The following is an 18,948-nucleotide window of genomic DNA, read 5'->3' as shown; positions in this document are numbered from 1 at the left end:
CCCTCATATGCTTCTCTATCTACTACCATTTAAAAATACTAGAAAATTAAATTATCAAAAAACCCTGTAGAAAGTCTTTAGCCTTCTTCTATCCACAGAAATACTGATGGTGCTCTTGGCTTTCAGCCTCCACTGCTGCTGTTTGTTAATTTACTAATCTTACTTGTGATCCCAATTCAACATCTAATAATGGCAAAGCTAATGAAGTAAAAAGAAACACATGCAGTATGGTGCGGCTTTTAATATTGGTCCTTCGTGGTTCATGTGCAGTAGCGATTACAGTCTGCAAAGCGGAAGAGTGGTTGATTTCAGGTTTTTAGGATTTAAATGTTATGTCTAAAAAAAAGGGGTTTAATCTGTTAAATAGTAATGCAATTAAACTGATGACCTATGGGTGAAGCTAATGATTTTAATCTTAAGTAAATACTGCAAGGCCAGGCTGGAAGGGGCACGGGGCAGCCTGGTGCAGCGGGAGGTGGCCGTGCCATGGCAAGGGGATGGAAGGACACGAGCTGTGAGGTCCCTTCCACCCCAGATCGCTCTGCGACTCTGCGCGCGGGACACAGGCGGGGCAGACACTAGGGACGGCACATCAGGAGGCCGAGCCCGGCTTCATGAGGGGCTGCCTAGGGGCAGCTCGGACCAGACAACCCCCCACCACACACACCCACCCCACACGCACAAACACACACCGAGCGGCGCAGCACGGGCAGGGGGTACTCCACGTGTGCGCCTGCAGAAGACTCCTTCCACCCCACCCCAGCTCAGCTCTGCCCGGCCACACTTCGGGAGAGCCCGAGGCGCGCCCGGCCGCTTGCCGCTTGCCCCTTGCCCCGCTGACCTCCACCGTGTTGACCGGGGCCGCCGCCTGCTCCGGGGTAAGCGCGCCGAGCCCCAGCGCCTCCATCGCCACCCGCGCACTGTGGCGCTGCAGCACAGCGCTTCCCCCCGCGCTCCAGCGCGGCGCCCGAAGGTTCCGGCCCCGCGCAGCCCGGGCGCCAGGACCCGGCAGCCCCCGCTTCCCTCTGCCCTGCGGCCCGCCCCGCCGGGCTACTGGGGAACTGGCTGCGCCCGGGGATCCCCCTTGAATCCCCGAGCCGGTCACCGCTCCCCCGCCGGCGCAGCCGGGGCCGGAAGGCGGCAGGGACACGGAGCAGTTGGGCTTTAAACGGGTTTCCTGCAGTTTTTAGTACGTAAAGCAACGCGGGGAACCAGCTTTTAGCGTTGTTATTGTTATTATTGTTGTTGTTGTTGTTATTATTGAATGCTGTAGCTGAATCACCTACAAATTTATTCTACTTTACAAGGGTCTGTGGTACAGAGACACCAAAATCGTAGTCAGATGGGGAGCTACTCATCTGCCCCAGTTCAAGATTAAACGAGAAGCACGAGTGATCTCCGTAGCTTCCTGTGGCAGTAAGGTTTTGAGATATATATATGTATATATATGTAAATATAATAATTGGTAAGTTCTAAAAGAGTGTGGAAACAGCACATACAGACGTCTGCTCTGGCACAGGTTCCACATGAGTAACATTCACGAGGTTGGGTCTGGGCTCCACCCATCCTCGACACTAAGGCCCTTATCCTAAAGAGGAGTAACATTTAAGACTCCTTCCATTTGGTTTCCTGCCTGAAGCCCACAGTCAATGGAGAATTTGTTTAATACGCGGCAATCCATGTTTAATCCGTGCAAGGCCTCTATCAGGCACAGGGGGAAGCTTGGAACAGCTTCTCAGAGAAGCCACCCCTGCCTTCCACTCCCCCTGCAACTCTGCCATACACACCCAATACATCCTTCATCCAAGTAGTCAGATTTAAGCAGGCAACTGTTTTGAATATTATTTGTACAGCTGGATTAAAGTCACTACTCTACACTGGAGCTGCTTCTGAGAAGTACCAGAAAAAACAGTCACAACAGAATATTAGTGGAGTAATTTATCTTTGGCATTTAACAATCTGTTGCATTTAATAACATTTGTGTAAATGACTTTTCACCACTGATGTTATCACAAACAAAATTTAATGCATACAAACCCTCAAATACTTGGTTTTAAACAAAGCTGCTACAGAATGGCATCTTATTTTACAAGGACAACTTCTGAGTCAAGTGCATTTCAGCCACAGTAGCATAAACAGCATGCAACACATGACATTAAACAGATGCAATGTCCCTGTTTGAAACATTAAATTAAAACACATTAAACAATCACTTGAAACACAGGCCATGCTATAAAATGCCCTTTCCAAGTCACCTTAACCATCAACCCCCACCCCCCCCCCCCCCAAATAAATGCTATGCTTTGAGTATTTACTGGTAAAAACTAGTATGACAGTTTTCCCAGCTCATTAAAGAGCTGAAGTTCGATATCTATTTGTACAATAGAATGGATATAAAATATTACAATTAAAATTTCATAATCATATTAGCAATCACCTTCAAATGTTCATAAAATCCACTTTTGGCTGAAGCTCAAAAGCATGTAGGTATTTCTAAAATTGTAGCAAATCACTAAGATTCATTCCCTCTAGCTGTTTTTTAAATTCATTCTTATCTTAATGATTTTGGATTGCCTACCAAAATTTCATATTCATCTGAGCAAGCCTGGCACAGTTATGATAGTCTAAGAGTTCCTTTCTCCTAGGTTTTCCAGGAAACAGTTCCCTTTAAAACATGTATTCATCTTTATTTTGTGCAATGTTTTCACAGAGGATAGAAGAGAAGTGCACTAGAGAAATTTCTCTAAAAAGGCATTTTGAACAAAGTTTTCCTTAACATTTACATGTGACCAAAGTCCTTGGACACTGAAGAACAACTGAATAGAAGTAATTTCCTTTGCTATAAAGGGTACACATTCCTGTAGAAATGGACTACAAAACCACAGTGCTAATAATGCCCAGGTTTTTTTTTAGAGCTTTATGATAGATACAGTAATGTACATAAACAATTTGTGTGACACATTATGCTTTTACAAGTTATTTTTGTCTCTTCATAAAAAATAGACTGTAATATAAAATATTAAAAACAAGCTCTAACTTGTACCACACCAAGGTTTTCTATATATGACATCTTAAAAGGAGTAGTATATGGTAATATATTAAAATATCATTTTCAAGTAAATTATTCAATTTCATAGACAAGAACAAGTCTATAATATGTATTCCAGCACTATCTAATCCCAGTAATCTGAAATATGCAAGATAAAGCCTGTGTAAACTTAAAGTAGTTCACTTCCACATTTCTCTCTTTCAATCCTATTCATTTTCTGTATGCAAGATTCCCAATGCCTTAAATATAAGTATTCTTAAATCTAAGTATTGGGGCCCAGTCCAAAGAAATTAGAGGAAAACAGGAGCATTTCTCACACACTCCATAAAAAAGTGAATATAATAATATTTTCAAAATTTACTAATTAATCAGGTTCTTGCTTTCAGATCTAAGAATATCTTGTGAAAAATTTACATTCTATTGGATAAGGGCATGAAAGGAGCGGTTCTTCTGTGGTACACTGTGAGGTCAGGGTTAAGTGCTTTTGGGAACAAAGTTTAGAAAGACCTAACATAAAAATACTTAATACTCATCCATTACAATCAAAGATCAATACATACACATCATAAAAGTTCTGTATGACCTCCACCAAATAAACAAAATGCTTATAAACACATTTATATACAGAAATTTACTCCACCCTCAACATCATGTTTCTCAGGTGTTTATCGTTAATCTCAGAGTTGAGAAGTTCTGAATCATTCATAATTGAAGTTGTGAACGCTGCTTCTGTAACTGCTATCCTGCAAACAGCTTGTAACACTGGCATTCTTTAATGTAACAGAGGCAAAGTTCTGGGTCCAGTAATTGCAGGAGTACCTGAACTTGGCCTGGTATGAATCTGGGTTTGGTTACTAAAGCAGTTATGCTATACTTACTTCTTCAAAGTATTCTCAGAAACATAATTGTTGTCTGAGATGTTACTCTACAAAAATACAATGTAAGCATAGTACATTTTATCTACAGTTGTTTTCTCATTTCCTAATATGCATTGCTATATGTAAATAGATTTGAGTTGAAAAATAACATTGTTTTGATGGTGGCAAAACAGTAAGTACATTGCCAGCTCTTTCCCACTGCCAAGTCATAATAAATGCTTGCTATGGAAATTAATAATTCACTGGCTATTACAAGTGACAATCCATTAAACAAATATTTTTCTATTAAAATATATATATGACCTTGACATTAATTTCTTTACAGTGAATTTCAGAAACTATCTGTATACATTTTACAAGATCTTTCCCCATCAACAGTCACTGGAGTAGGCTGTTCTTAGAGATGTGACTTCCCACTGTCTTGGAAGATTAAAAAAAAGGGTACATTTTTTAATTGCTAGATGTTTCTGCTTCTGTTTCCTCCATTGCTGCCTCAGGAAAAAGCAGTTTTCTAAGTATGTTTGCATAGAATGGTCCATACACTTTTTTATTGAAATTTACAATGCTTGCATACTGAGATCCCAGAAACTCTATCTCTGTCTGAATCACAGAAAGGCCTCCTGGCATAGTAGGCATACACTTCTGAAAACTCGGAAGAGCAAGCAAGCTTCTCATGAAGAGCTGGATTCGTTTGTCTGAAATGGAATATAAAGTACACTCAGAACAAATGTAAACCCAAGATGATGCCACAGTCACTTTGTAAGTACCCTGCACATCAGCACAGCAAAAAATCCAACATGTAAGCAACAACTCTTTCCCAATATTGTTTTGGTGTGGGAAACAATACTGTAAGTTTCTTAAACAATATGTTTAAACCCAGAATGGACAGAAAGACTAAACACTCATTTTATCTAAATTCTTCTCCAAAATATTAGGCTGCTTAGGCTTCTCTCTACATGCACTTTTACAATTATTTCCAGCTGTGACTAACCATGCTCTGCAGCATACCCAGAACACCATTTCCAAGTAAGCAACATATCCTTAGTCTTAGTTGAGCCAGTATTTTACTGCAGTAAGAAAATACTTTTAGAAGATAATAAGACAGCTGATTAAGCTGGCTGCCAGTAAGTTTATAAACAGACACATATAATATGACAATTAGGTAGTCTCTTACTAACCAATCAAGGAACAGACAGGATTATTCTTCTCAACAACATGAGCGATTTGACCCATTAAATTACTCTGCATTTCTTCATTAAGAGTTGGAAGACCTCTTTCACTTAGAGACTTGTTCACTATGCTGCAAATCTGGACACCAATAGCATTCAGAGCCTCCTTCAAGTCAAAATTTCTGGAAGAAAGAGAAAAGCATTAAATTCTGAAGTTTCTGTAGCATAGGTCGTAAAGTGCCCTCACTTGTCTCCTTTCCCTTTTATTTTCAACCTGGTCTCTGCAATGAGAATTTTGAAAAGTTTTCATCTTTTGCTGCAGATTTATGTAAATCTACATATACAGGAAAATTCCTATGTGGAAGATAAAATAGGGACCTAGCTGTGATCTAAATGGGAAAAGTAATTTCATGTGTGCAGCAGTGACACCAGTTCACTTTATTATGCTTGTGCCTAGGTGTTTTTCTGGGCCACATGCATAGCATTCCATGAGAAAAAACAGAGTGGAAAACTCTTTTAAAAGACAGTCACATACATCAGACTTGCCTGTAGCACAAGAAGCCAAAGAAATAGGGAGCCAAATAACTTGAACTACCTACAACAAGTTTGAAGCAACTCCCAAGAGGATTTAGTGAATGTACTGCCACAGTATTCCCAGTATTAGGAGTGTGTGAATGAACTTTACTACTAGGTTCCAAAATTTGTACACTAACATCATGACTAAGATTTCATTAAAATCTACCTTTGAAAACACTTGTCTAACATATAGTGGCCTTGTATCATAAAGGGAATATATAAATTATTTGAATTCGGTATCTTCCTATTAATAACAAGCACCAGCTATGACACTAGAATTGTTTCCAATTATTTACCATCAAAAAAAGAGTAAAAAAAGGCCTTACTTCTTATTCATGCCTTCAAGAAGAGGAAGGGAGATCCTTTTCAGCTGATCAGTGAAATCAGGCACATCTACAATTGCTGCACCCACCATGTTGTTTGTTATGAGAGAAACACAAGCTATGACTTTTAATTGATTGAGCTTTTCTCTCAACTCCTGAAGACGAACTTCATCTGTTATTAGAGTCTAGAATTGAAACAATAATACTAATTTAGGAATAAGGAGAAGATCTAGGAAAGAGATCTAGGATGTAGTCATGAAGCACTACTATTTTTAATCACAAATACACAAACCCAGAGGAGACAGCAACTGAAATACCCTAAATATGTAGTGTAGTATAGTATAAAGTGGCATTTTGTACAAGTACCAGAAGTAAACCTGTGGCGGGAAGAAAAGTAATGAGGAAACTGAGGACATTGCACCTTATTCCTCATCACTGATGACAAATCTGTAACCAACAATTCAGCCCACAACATGGAATGCTCAGAGGATCCAGAAGACATTGTAACAACCAAGTTACAGACAGAAGTCTTCCAGATTTGGGTGTCTTTTGAAAAAATGCCAACATTTGTAACTGATGGATAATAATGAACAACTGTGCTTGACAACCACCAATTCAACCACCTGAGCTGGTTCTGCAAGTGACACATAAGCTGCTCCAGGCAAAAAGCCAGCTGATCATACCAAGAGCGTAAGTAATCTCCACAGCAAGATGTAGCTGGAGTTCATTTTAGGTTACAAAGAGTTCATCCTGAGCAGCACAGGGGCATTAACATCCAACTACAGTTAGTAGCAATTTCATAGTATGGCAAGCTAGATCTACCAGAGGACATCTGTATGTAGATCTTACTCAAAACTGCTCACAGAAAGGTAAGGAAGTGGTTTCACTTCTGTCTACTGACTGAGAACACCAAGAGCATCCCCATGTATTTAACAAGTTCTCTGCCAGGCCATCCTACATGTAGCTAAGGACCTCTCTGGAAATGCAAATGTTAGCCTTGACTGCTGACAAATTTCCCACTGGCTTTATGGAAAGTTGCAGAGGTCAGTAATCAGGAATTGGAGGGAAAAACTGAACACTGAGTCTTGAAGAAATAGTTTACACTGAAAGGAAAAATACCTACTTTAGAGAAGCAAGTTTTTTACTGATTCTGTTCTGAAGAGCAATCCTACCAATTCCTGCTGCTGTTAGGAAAACGGAGTGCTACAATCAGTTCTTTTAAAAACAGAGAAAGCAAAGTACTGTAAATACAAGGCCCAGCCTTTGACCACAGCCAAGACTGCTCTTAGGGTGGAGCTGGTGAGCTATGATTGGAAAGAGGGAGAACAACCTTTACCTTGTTCTCTTCTGGTTGTTGACTTGCCCATCTCAAATTTCAGAATCTGGACTAGAACATAATCTCCTAATTTCAGATTTACTGTGCAGAAATTTAAGGAGTGCAAAAGAGTATTCACTTACTGTCTTCCATAGCAGGTTTATTGTATCACACTAATGATTTCATATAGCTGGTAATCTGAAGACACCAAAATATATTTCTTACCTCTGGAATTGTTTTGCAATAATCCCACTGTAACAGTTTCAAGTAGCCATTGTTTAGCACCAGTGTAGGACTAATAATTGGTTTTGAACTACTATCAGCACCAGGGCATGATGAAGACTCATCAGAAATAGATGACAATTCATCCTCTATTGATTCCTTTATCCATTCTGTTGTGAGATTCAGGGCACCTAAGCATTGTAAATAGCACAGATTTACTGCATGCCTTCATCAAAATAAGCACTACCTTGAGGAAAAAAAAAGATTTGTATAGAGAAGAGAATTCAACTTCTGAAGACTTAAACATAGTGGACAGCTGAGTCATCACAAATGGTAATTCTCTCCCTTTCTTCCACTGGTCACCTTTAATTCTACCTGGTTTGTAGAAACCCAGCCACAAATTGTTAAGACTTCAGACAAGATTTTTAGGTAATAGAAGTCTCAAAGTTTGAGAGTCCTTCCCAAAGGATTGCTTTCCCTTTTTCAGAGAAACCACTAATCAGATAGGATGTAAGACTAAAAGGTACAGGTGAAGGAAGATTAAAACGTTTGATTTGTTCTGGTAGAGTTCTTCTCAGGCTGCATAAATGAACACTGCAGGCCCTATCAGTGGCTCAGAGCTCTCATTTTAGAAGCCCCTGCTCCAGATGTTAGCATGTTTACTTATTCTTCTTGGAGGATGTATTTCTGAACACTGTTTAACCAAATCACACAAAACGTGTAATAGTGAATCAAGTTGACTTTGCATCATCTAAGAAATTATTTTCAGAGTCTGCTTTTGTTTATTAAAAAATAGATCTTAGCCCTTCCAGCTTTCAGGTGCACTAACTGGTTTTACATGCTTACTTCACACTAACAACTGAACAGTTGCACACAAAAGAGAAAAGGCTCATCTTATGGACTCTTGCTTCTGCATCCAGACAGCAAGAGTCACCACTTGTTTGTTTTTCAGACACCATCCAATTCAGCAAATATAAGTTTGTCTGAAAGTGCCTCAGATTACAGACAGATAAACTTGATGGCAAGTTAAGCAACCATCCAGTGATAACTTGCTCGTTAAAAAATTTTTCCATTACTTATATACACAAAAGAAATTGAAGTTTTCATCTAAGTTAACTGCAACTTGTAGAGTTTTCACAGCATGTATTTAAATAGGCTTCTTTTCAAAGAAAAGTTTAAATTTAATATAGCGTGGTACATACTTGGTGTTTCTTCAAGAATTTCCTGGAATTTTGTTCTTTCATAGTCCACCAAGTTATGCCAGAGGTATGGTCTAAGGCTTTTAATTGTGTAATTTGCCATATCCACTTTCATCAGGTCCAAAACACGGAATATTTGTCTGAAAAGAAGAATTTAAAATTTCACAGTTTAATTTAATCTATTGATTTTCATCAGCACATGTGAAGCACATGTACATTATCACTTTAATTTCAATTCTGGAGAAGTGAAGGCCTTCACTGGCACTTCAGAGTAACAGATATATTACCTATCATCTGGAATTCTTGAAGATAAGGTTTGGCCTAAGTTAAAAAGAACAGAACTGATGTAGCATCACTAAATGCTACAGCCCTGTAATTTTTTCAAAAACTACATGAATTGGTATATTTCAGCCAAAATTAACAGATTTTAACTTTTTGGTCACTGACTGCATTAAGAGAAACAATCCTTCTGACGCAATTGTTTTGATCCCCATATACATACATAGTAGAACAACTACCATTTAGTCTTAATATTTCAGCGTACCTCAGGAGCACTGTTTTCTGCCCTGTTATGCAAATGTTTTACCCAAGTTCAAGTGATAAGATCTTAACTAAAGAGCCTGTAAATCCAAAGTTTGGCCTTCCAGAAGAAGCATGCAATTAACTCTTCAAGAAGAAACAGTACAAGTATGCTGTTTACATTTTGTAAGAATGAACAAGACAGAAAAAGAGTTTCTGAAACAGAGATTATTGCAAGAGTTGTTGGTTTAGATATTCAGAGCTGCCTAATTTCATCTAGGTATCCTACTCATTTCATTACAAAGTGAGATACACAATCTGTTTAGCGTGTCAGAGCTCTTCCTCTTTAATGCTTCAGAAGTTCTCCTATAAGTTTAAGAACAGGTGTTATGCAAACTGACACAACTTTAGACTTCCTTAACCCAGCCCCCCACCTTCCACTGTCTACTACCCTTTCAGAGAGGCGTTTTTTTCTCCAAAAACCACACTCAAATACCAACCTCAGTAACTCTACGATATTGTCAGTTGCTTTTAACTGTTTTATGTCATTGTCTCTTATTGGAGCACATAACTTTCCCATAGTGTTGATGACATAGTTAGCTAGTCCAGGAATATCAACAGCATTATGTTCTGCCTGCTGTCTTATAAGATCCATGTCAAGAACTTCACAAATTTGATTGTGAATCCTGTTTGCTCCAGGAGTCAGGAAAGAAAGAAGAATCTAAATTAGAGGGAGCAAAAAAGAAAAAGCTTATCAATAAAGACCAAACCACTTAGTAAGCACACTTGAGTGAAATTTTAATATTCATGTCAGGTGTTTATAGCTGACAGATTATAACCAGACATTTTAAGACTGAACATTATCAAAGGTTGTGGGGATAAAAGAACTGCTTGGAAAAAACAAACCAGTACAGTTCTGCAAAAATGCTCAAACCAATAAAACAAAAAGCAAGTCAACAACTAGACCTATTCAAAAGCTGGGAGGCTACCTTGTAAAACAAACATTTACTAACTTAAAGTTCTGAATGACTTAGTATTGTGCCAGGATTGAAGGTTTGTATGCTCACCTGTGCGATAATCAAACAATGAAGTTTAAGTGGGCAGGTCCAATCATGTTTATACTGTTGTTCATGCCCTAAGCTCACAGTATGGTTCTGGAAACATGGCTAGTAGAGATGTGAAGCTTTGGGAAAAGAGATGACTTTCAACTGATCACTGTGCAGTGAAAACTGACTGAACATGCCACTGTTTGTTTGCGGCCATGTTCCTGGTTAATATAAATATACTACAAATAGACATCTATTTTCAGTTCTGAATAATCATGGCTTTATATTATAAAAGGAAAATCTGAAGGTGTTGACTCAGCTAAGTTAAGCAGACCCTTTGGTGAACTAAGGGACTCTTAAAGCTAAGCTGACAAATCAATACAGAGAAAGAAGAACATTACCTCCTTAATTTCCTCAAAGAGCTTGATAGCATGTTTGTATTCTGGAGGATCTTCATTCAGTTCCGATTCCAAATGATCCCAAAATGCCTTGTGTACAATTTGTTTCACTGTGCCTGCAAAGCTGTGGAGAAAGTCAATTAGATACAGAGAAGACTCACAACTAGCTTCCATCCTTGTAACTGTTTCAGATGAGACTGATCAATTGTTGGGAAACACACCTCCCCAAATACTATGCCCTGCAATAACATCTTTCTTGGGTGATAGATCATCAGGTCCCAAAACACAGTCGAGATTGCTCCATTCATTTCTCCTCTCTTTCCAATACCAGCGCTACTTTTTGCAAAATTCAAGCTCTTACCTGTTTTGTGGGTAGTCTTCGTGTTTTATGCAAAAATTTGCATTTACAGCAATTTCATGAGCTAGAGTCCAGTTTGACAGATTTCTTGTAGCTGCCATCAGTTCATCAAATGTGATAACCTTGGGAGGGCTAGCTGCTGGAACAAACAAGATCAATTCAAGCTAAATATCTATAGCTGATAAGTGCAATTGAATATACTAAAACCTAGAAATTTTACTACTTGCTAGTTGGACTCCAGTACTCTAGAAGAAGCGACCCAAGATTACCAAGTCTTTATATCTTCCTGAAACACTAACTCAGGAAACTCCCAGTTTATCAGGGGTGTGTGTGTTTGTGGGGAAATACCACACAAGCCTCAAAATATTTTGAGGAGCATTTTCATATTTCCGCATCTGAACTAAGATTTTTTTTTTCCTTTAAAATGGGATCTTGCATTTCACAGATTTCCTACTAACTGTTCTGTCAAAGCCACCCAACCAAAAGCATGGGCAGTAAGAGATACTAGATGTCCACTATAATTCCAAGCACAATGGCTATATTGCCTGTTGAAGAGGTTCCTCAGTTACTGACTCACAAACCCCCCAACTTAAAATCAGCAGATCTTCAGTCTGCTGTGGAATTAAGTTATACTCATTTTTTTAGGAGCTAGCAGCAATGACAAAACAAACTCTACACTGGAAAACAAGAGCAAATTCCCAAAGTTTCTAAATCTTTAAATTCTATAATTTAATGTAGTATTCGGAAGGCTGGTAACAAAGAAAGAAAAAGAGCCAGCTGCCAAATGCAGCTCCACTAATAAGCTTGTTTTAATATAAGACTTAATTTACATAGATGTAAGAAGTAAGCATGGTCTGCAAATGCTTACAGATACAGAGAAACCACATTATAACCAAGGTTTTATTTACCATTACTCAAATTATCCTCCTTGTGCAAATGTGTGTTTTCTGTTTAATTCTAGTATTTATGAAAGAAAAATGTGAATTCAAGATAATTACATGTAACTTGGTATGATATTACAAATCTGTAAGTTACAGAAATAATTTTTAAGTGCAGGGATCAAACAGAAGAAACCCATCCTTTGCACAAAAGCATATCTGGTTGAGTGGGAGGCTGCTACCAATGTCAAGGTTAGGAAGACCATGGTGACACACTTTTCTTACACTTTCTGAAGGGAAGGAGTGCACAGGGAGACCCCCGTGGATACAGCTGCTGCTGGTGTTCCACACACAGGAGATTCACTGCTTCACAGCAAAGAGAAAGCCATGCCTCTCTGTTAATACTCTTAAACAGATTCAGAATCCCAGGTTCTACCCATGACAGCAAAGAGAAACAAGGTAAGTTAGCCTTATTGGTCCATGCACAATGCAGGTGAGGCTGAAATAGGCTTACACAGTGGGGAGCTGGGTTTGCTTGAAGAATCACTGTTAAAGCTCTGCCTGGAATATTCTGTGTCACTGGAAGAAACTGTGCTTTCTGAGAGCCGTGAAGAATCTGAGTCACTGTTCTGGTCATCATTGAGAGGCATTCTGAATCCCTTTACCTTGTTTACACAGTAAACAAGACCTAGAAAGACAAACACAATTCCCATAAAACCAGCACTTACTTTTGTTTGTTTCTCAAAAGTCAGCTACTGATCATTATATTGTGAATGAAGATCAAGTAGTTGCCTTTCCTAAACAGGAAAAGCAAAGGAAAGGATTTGGCTTGACAAAAATGGCAGAATCATATAGTTATCAACAAACTATACCTTTTCTGTAAGAAAGCTTTGTACCTTCAGCTGTTTCATACCTTAATGAATCTGTGGGAGACAGTCCCTAAATTGATCATATTTAAAAAAATGTAAGACTACCCACAGGAACACCTGAAGCTACTTGTTGCAAGAATTTTGGTAGTTTTCAATGTCCATAAAGGCATTTCGTGATGTCACCATCCTCTACCTGACCTCACGAAGAAGTGGTGTTTAGCAATGAGTTTCTTTCCACAAACAGACTGCACCGAGTGTAACGACTGTGAAGCAAACACAAAAATTGCAGGCAGAGAACAGGCAAGTAATTCAGAATATTACATTTCTGACAGGGTGTAGCTGAAAGTCTGGCCTTTAGGTGGGTCTGTGCTCAGAATCAGATCAACAATGGCACAGACCCAAAAACCAATCCTCCTAGGGGTGAAGGCGGGTGGATAGGTTTTCTGGTTTAAGTCAAATGGCAATTCTGAGCCTCTAACATTCTATTTAGCAGAAACAACAATCTCCACTGACAAGTGTTGTGCTTCATATTGCTTCTGTCTATGTAAAGAAACTGCCTCCCTGGCCGATAATCTGCAATTGCAGAAAATGTGGACAGCTGCACAGTGTGATACAGATGATTAACAACTGCATGACAGGAAGTGAAAAATATGTTCATAATAGTATTAAAATGAGAATCTGGAAGTCAGCTGTAATTACGGCCAAAGGAATTTGGCCCAGATACCAAAAGTAGCACTCCATCTCCGATTATGACCATGAAGCATCCTGTAGTGGACTTCATGAAGTGACATAGGCAGCAATGATTTCCATCAGCAAATTTAATAGATAACTTCATTTATTATTAAATCACATCAACTTCAGTAGGCAGGGAATTCCACACTTTGCAACTGCTGAATTTGGAAAAAAAGACACTTTTAGCAATAAAAGGATGATCTTTGTCTGTACTTATGTGAATCAACATATTGTGGTGTCCTGGGACAGACAAAAGGTAGTGAAAATTAAGATTTCTTTATTTCTGGCACCTAGCTACAGCTTAAAGCATTTGACTGTTTGGGTACCAACTCATCCTGAATAGGCCTTTATAATTTGATGAGCTACTACACTGATGAGCACCCCCCTGTTAATTGAAATGATTAACATTTCTTAAGTGTGTGTTTACTCTTCCTCTTCTCCCAAGAGGAAACACTCTTGGATGCACTTGAGCACCTTATTTATGTCATACTTTACACTGGGTTTTTTTTCTGAAAAGAATCGGTCCCATTAGCAGCTAAGAACACAGCTAACAGTTGATCACAGTACCGGAGGAGCCAGTGAGAGACACTTGACTAGAACTCAGAGGTCATGCATTCAGAACTTGCAACATTACCAGTGATGCTAAGCATCATAACTCTTATTAGAACAGCAATTTTATAATTTCTACCAAGCAAATATTTAAAACAGTATTGGCTAAACAAGACAGAGTTGAAGGGAACCTAAAAAACGCTACACACAGACATTTTGGCTTGGAAATTGTATTTAAGTTACAATTAGAAATGGGTCACTAGTTAATGCTAGAGAAGAAACAAAATATTTCTTCAATTAAAATCTGTGTTACAGATCTAAAAGTTAGTGAAGATCAGAAACTAGTTGCGACAAACTAGTTATAGAACATACTTGAGGTTCTTCATGTTGAACTGCTCACTTAAATACAGTAACACTGTTAAAAGTGTGTGAAGTTTTTATTACCCTCCAACTAATTTTTTTAAATCAATATAAGAACACTGTATTTCCAGGCTTTAATCTTGTATATCACCCCTTTATTTCCATACAAATAACTAACCTCCAAAAGATTAATGTTGCAGGATGTGGTCCATCAAAAGATTTGATTAATGTTGTTCGCAGTGTAGTGGCCCAAAGTCTTGCAAATCGCTTGCAGAGTGTGAGCAATTCACGATGTGTCTACTGCTTCAGTTCAGGTGTTAAGAACATGGAAGAAGGTAAATGACCATTAAAACCCCAAATACTCTCACACAATTTACACATCATCATTTCATGAATTTCCTCTTACCTCTAGGTATGGCAATGTTAATAAACATTTAGCTTTGCAAGGTTCTTCTGACAGAAGTACTAAACCAGCCATGAAGGCAAGTCAGCACTGCCATTTTCCACCCCACCTTGATTTCTAAAAAGATGAAGTGGTTCAGGTAGAATTAGATGTCCATATACATTAAGTCCTTAAGCACTAGTCCCAGCAAAGGATCAATGCACACAGTTGCATTTCAAAGATCCACATGCATTTTGATGTATCAAGACCATACCCGCTCCCACAATATATGCACATATACAGACAGCAGAGCTGTCAGTAGGGTGCTTCAAAAGGCTTAAGTAAGAAGTTTCAACACTGCAACAGGAGGTGACACACAAAAAACCACTGCAATCTTTTGCCACACTAAATACATTTCTTGGTAGAATGCTTCAAGCACAATAGGAAGTAAGAGTGGGTGTAGTCTGCAGATTCAGAACATTATTGCTAAATTCTACATTTAAAAGATAAACACATGAAACTGAATGTACATGAATATACAAGCAGAACCTGCATGGGCCATCTAAAACACTTAGGCAAAAATACAGTCATTGAGCATATGAAAGGTAAGCACAAACCAAAAATGGCCTTTCTAATTAGTTACAACAATAGACAACTGAGTTACTCAGTCTTTGCTTTATAGCATACACTGGAAGAGCTGATTTTCCTTATGTTTTTGTAGATAGCACAGAAATTCTCATTAATAACTAATGGCCAAGTTCATTTAGAACTTTAAATTAGTATATAACAGTCACATAAAAATATGTCAAAAAGCCCTTCAGCCTTGCAAGATCTATTTGTAACTCACCATCTTGGATAAACAATACCATCTTGGGTTTTTTAAAATTTGCTTATAAAGTATTACATATTAGGCTGTTGTTTTAATACACATATTAATATCCCAACTGTTCTATCAAAGGGATCAGCCTGAGGTTACAACCTGCTTTATTCTGCTACATTAAAGACTACCCACATTTATATTTATATTAGGTTGGACACCATCACAGTGGGCTTCATCACACCATTTGCTTTCTTTCAATCAGTACCATACTGTAGGGTTTTTTAAGGATAAACTCTTTGGAAGACCAAGCTAAAAGTATCTTCTACAGGTACCAACCCCAAGATTACAACTAATTTAACAATGAAGAAATTTTCACATTTCTGCTATTTAGACAGGTGAGGATTACTCTTTTTAGTAAAAAGAAAATTAATACAAAACTGCAGATGCTTAAAGGCATTTTGTTCTTAACTGGCTACTGCATCACCCAGCTAGATTCTTCATTTAGAACTTATCAAGACTGCAAGATCAGGTTAGTTTTAGAAGACACAAACACACTTTTTATTTCTGTAGCTTTGCTTTAGAAGTTATTTTATGAAGCACCTGGGGGAAGGAGGGAGGAAGATAGTTTCACAGTTGGGTATTTTCTTCAGATACCATCTTCAAGCAAAGGTTTTCCACAGCCCTGCTTTGTTCAAAGGAAGTGTGCATGGACACAGAGACTTATGAGTGCTCTGTCCAGTTTTACCACTATGAAAGTCTTAACTCTGTTTATTCTGCTGGGTTCACATTCTTACTATCTTCAAGCTGGCACCGACTGAATCTCATTTGGTCTAGAGTTTCCCTTTCACTAACTCCACCTCTGTCAGCACTCACCACAGAAGAACAGAAAAGAACCTTTGTTAGGAGTTACTTGCATTTCCTCGCGCCTCATTTTTCACAGTTTACAGCAGCCTTTCTCCCCTTTAGCTTTCTAGTTTCACAGCTCTTGGGAGAGATACTTCTCTCCGTGAAGGCTTAAAAAACTGTACTGGCGAGAGTAAGCTGCGTCCGAGTGCCCCGAGGGTTGCCCGCGGGAGTGACCTCCGCCCGGACAGGTCGGCGATGGGACCTGCTGCCCTCCCCCGCGGGGGCAGAGACACCGAGAGGAGCCGGCGGCTCCTCCTCTTCCTCCATCTGTTTCGCTGCCTGTCTCCTCCCCCGGCCCCATGTTTTTAACACTTAGCAAAGGCAGGAGTTTGGCACCCTCCGACCAAAAGACCAAAACAAACAGCGTTTCCAAGGACAGGTCCGGGGGGAGGGAGTCCGGGGGAGAAGCAAGGAGAGAACACTCCCTGTCAGCCCCAGAGAAGGCGAGCCCGGGCACCCACCCCTAAGCGCCCCAGTCCCCATGCCCCGGGGAGGTGTCGGGGTGCCCCTGCCCTGCTCACCAGGGCTGCACGGGGGGACCCTGCGGCTGCGCCCGTCGGGGCGTATCGTCCCGGCGGACACTAAGGGATGGCGAAAGCCCAGGAGACACGGGGCAAGGAGAGAACTACGGACCCAGCGGAGGAACTGCGAAACCCACCTGCTGCAGCGGGTTCCCCACCGGGGCAGTAGAGCGACGGGCCAGTCCACTACCTCCCTGCCACCCACACCGCACAGGAGGGTAGCAGCCCCGAGCCAGCACTGTCCCGGACTCACCCCGCGACTCATCGCCCAGCGTGCCCGGACACCCCGCCGCCTGTCAGCTCCCCGGCCGGCCGGAGCAGCCCTACTCTGCTGTCCCCAGCCGGTCACTCACCGCTGCCCCTCGCCGTCCACACAACGCTCGCCAAGGCCGCGCACGACTCCCCCCTTCAGATTTAAAGACCCAGCCTGGACTATTACTGTCTTCCTCGGGCATGTCCATCTCTGACGGTGGAAGCGGGGAGGTGCGTCATCTTTTCCTGCCAGCGGCGAGTTATCCACGGCGCTTGGGCCAGCCTCCGCTTATGCCAGTAGAAACTAACCATATCTCCTCATTCTGCCTGCGACCGGGCACTAAGCTTGGGGAAATATGCGGCGACACGGGAAGATACTTCGACGGACTCCCCCGCGCTGGCAGTGGGCCGTGCCGGCATGCGGGGGATGGGCCGGGTGGTGTTTACGGAAGGGCCCCGTCCGTCCGGGTAGGCGCCGCCCCGGCCCCGCCCCCGCCGAGCCCGGGCGTGCGGGGGAAAGGGGCTATGCTCCGCAGGGAACGGGTCCAGGTCGCGTGTGCCTGCCTTTGTGCACTGCGCTGCAAAGGGAGCTATAACTACGTCCTGCCCTCGTTTCCTTACCCTATCGATGGGGGAGCAGTGTGGCGCCCCTCCACGCGCCATCTTGGCTCCCCACTGCCACCCCCGCCACCGCGGCTTCAGAGGAGCCACTCGGCCCCGTGCTGAGTTTAGTCACCCGTCTCGCTCACGGCTGTGGTGTCCGGAGGCTTGCTGAGCGCCCACGGAGGAACGTAGCACGGGGCAGTGCAGCACTATCATTATAAATGCTTTGCTTATTGCTGTATTGACCTCGTGCACTGGTAGCTTCACGCACCCACTGTCAGGGTCATCACCTCTTCCTGTCATAGAAGCTACGTGCCACCACTGCCTCACCCACCAGGAAGCACGGAGGGCAAAACACCGGCAGTCATCTCTGAGGCAAGAGCTCACTAACGCACTAGCCTTGCCCATCATGAAGACGGAGCTCCCCTTCCTGCAGGTAACCTTCAGCACACATGGTGAACTACACAGAACAAACACATACTGTACTCAGGTAGACCAAAGCCCACTGTAGGTCCCAGTAACCTCTGCTATAATATCAAGGGCTTGAAGCAGGGAACAGTGTTTGGCTACACAAGTGCCAAGTGCCTGGCTGGAGAGGGAGCGCTTGCTTGCAGTGATGCAGAGCACCTGTCAGCCTGGCCTTCAGAGACATTAAATAGGATTAAGTCCAACAGCCTAATCAGGTAGCTTCTATAAAGAAGACAATATTTTAAATAACTGCATTTGCACTACTTTGCCCCACTTTGGGTATGTTACATGGCAATGACAGTCTGAAAGAGGTTCAAAAGGGCTTTGTAAAAGACTGATAATATACAGATGGGCTACTTTGTACAGAATTGTTATGACTTCCAAGGATGTAATTTATTATTTTTTTTTTACATCAATTTTTGCTTAGAGACCCTCTGAAATATGGGGAAAACACAAGTTTTTTTCTGTTACGGCCGCTGACATCTTTTATTTATTAACCAGCTAAAACTGCACAAAGAGTACTTGCAAAAACACCAGGGACAGTGATTCCAGTGAT

The 18,948-nt window shown here is 41.0% G+C and overlaps 2 protein-coding genes across 16 annotated transcripts in view; both read right to left on the bottom strand.

Moving 5' to 3' along the window:
* POLR3B (RNA polymerase III subunit B) overlaps positions 1-1,110 on the bottom strand; it is a 72,182-nt gene extending 71,072 nt beyond the window's left edge. Inside the window, exon 1 of one of the 2 annotated variants that reach the window (XM_071422693.1) lies at positions 842-1,110. In XM_071422693.1, the coding sequence (XP_071278794.1) occupies positions 842-907 (66 nt within the window). In that variant the 5' untranslated portion in view covers positions 908-1,110. Of the gene's footprint in view, positions 1-692; positions 749-841 lie in introns of those variants that run through there. The other variant, XM_071422694.1, reaches the window with a different exon arrangement.
* Positions 1,111-2,006: 896 nt separating this feature from the next.
* Positions 2,007-17,563, bottom strand: TCP11L2 (t-complex 11 like 2). Of its 14 annotated transcripts, none has more exons than XM_071422681.1 (12): positions 17,423-17,563; positions 14,619-14,740; positions 12,445-12,618; positions 12,216-12,296; positions 11,056-11,191; positions 10,698-10,818; positions 9,751-9,971; positions 8,735-8,871; positions 7,536-7,723; positions 5,999-6,180; positions 5,106-5,278; positions 2,007-4,622 (listed from the first exon to the last, which is right to left on the bottom strand). In XM_071422681.1, the coding sequence occupies exons 3-12, from the start codon at positions 12,578-12,580 to the stop codon at positions 4,378-4,380; spliced, it is 1,620 nt and encodes a 539-aa protein (XP_071278782.1). In that variant the 5' UTR covers positions 12,581-12,618; positions 14,619-14,740; positions 17,423-17,563; the 3' UTR covers positions 2,007-4,377. The 14 variants fall into 14 exon arrangements, with proteins under 14 accessions (XP_071278782.1, XP_071278784.1, XP_071278785.1 ...); XM_071422683.1 differs by having other exon boundaries at positions 11,056-11,188; XM_071422684.1 differs by having other exon boundaries at positions 12,216-12,293.
* Positions 17,564-18,948: the final 1,385 nt, after the last annotated feature.

Source organism: Agelaius tricolor, unplaced genomic scaffold (assembly GCF_023055355.1).
Source record: "Agelaius tricolor isolate 1412-34295 unplaced genomic scaffold, bAgeTri1.0.p SCAF_3, whole genome shotgun sequence".
Classification (NCBI taxonomy): domain Eukaryota; kingdom Metazoa; phylum Chordata; class Aves; order Passeriformes; family Icteridae; genus Agelaius; species Agelaius tricolor.
Note: the sequence above shows the minus strand (reverse complement) of the source record. Positions and strands in the feature narration are given on the sequence as shown.

Coding starts and splice junctions, on each gene's coding strand:
- TCP11L2 (XM_071422675.1), bottom strand. CDS start 12,570: ATGATGACCAGAACAGTGACTCAGATTCTTCACGGCTCTCAGAAAGCA. Junction 9,972..10,697: donor TCTTTGAGGAAATTAAGGAG/GTAATGTTCTTC, acceptor CCTCTAATTTAG/ATTCTTCTTTCTTTCCTGAC. Junction 5,279..5,998: donor CTTGAAGGCATGAATAAGAA/GTAAGGCCTTTT, acceptor TCTTTCTTCCAG/AAATTTTGACTTGAAGGAGG.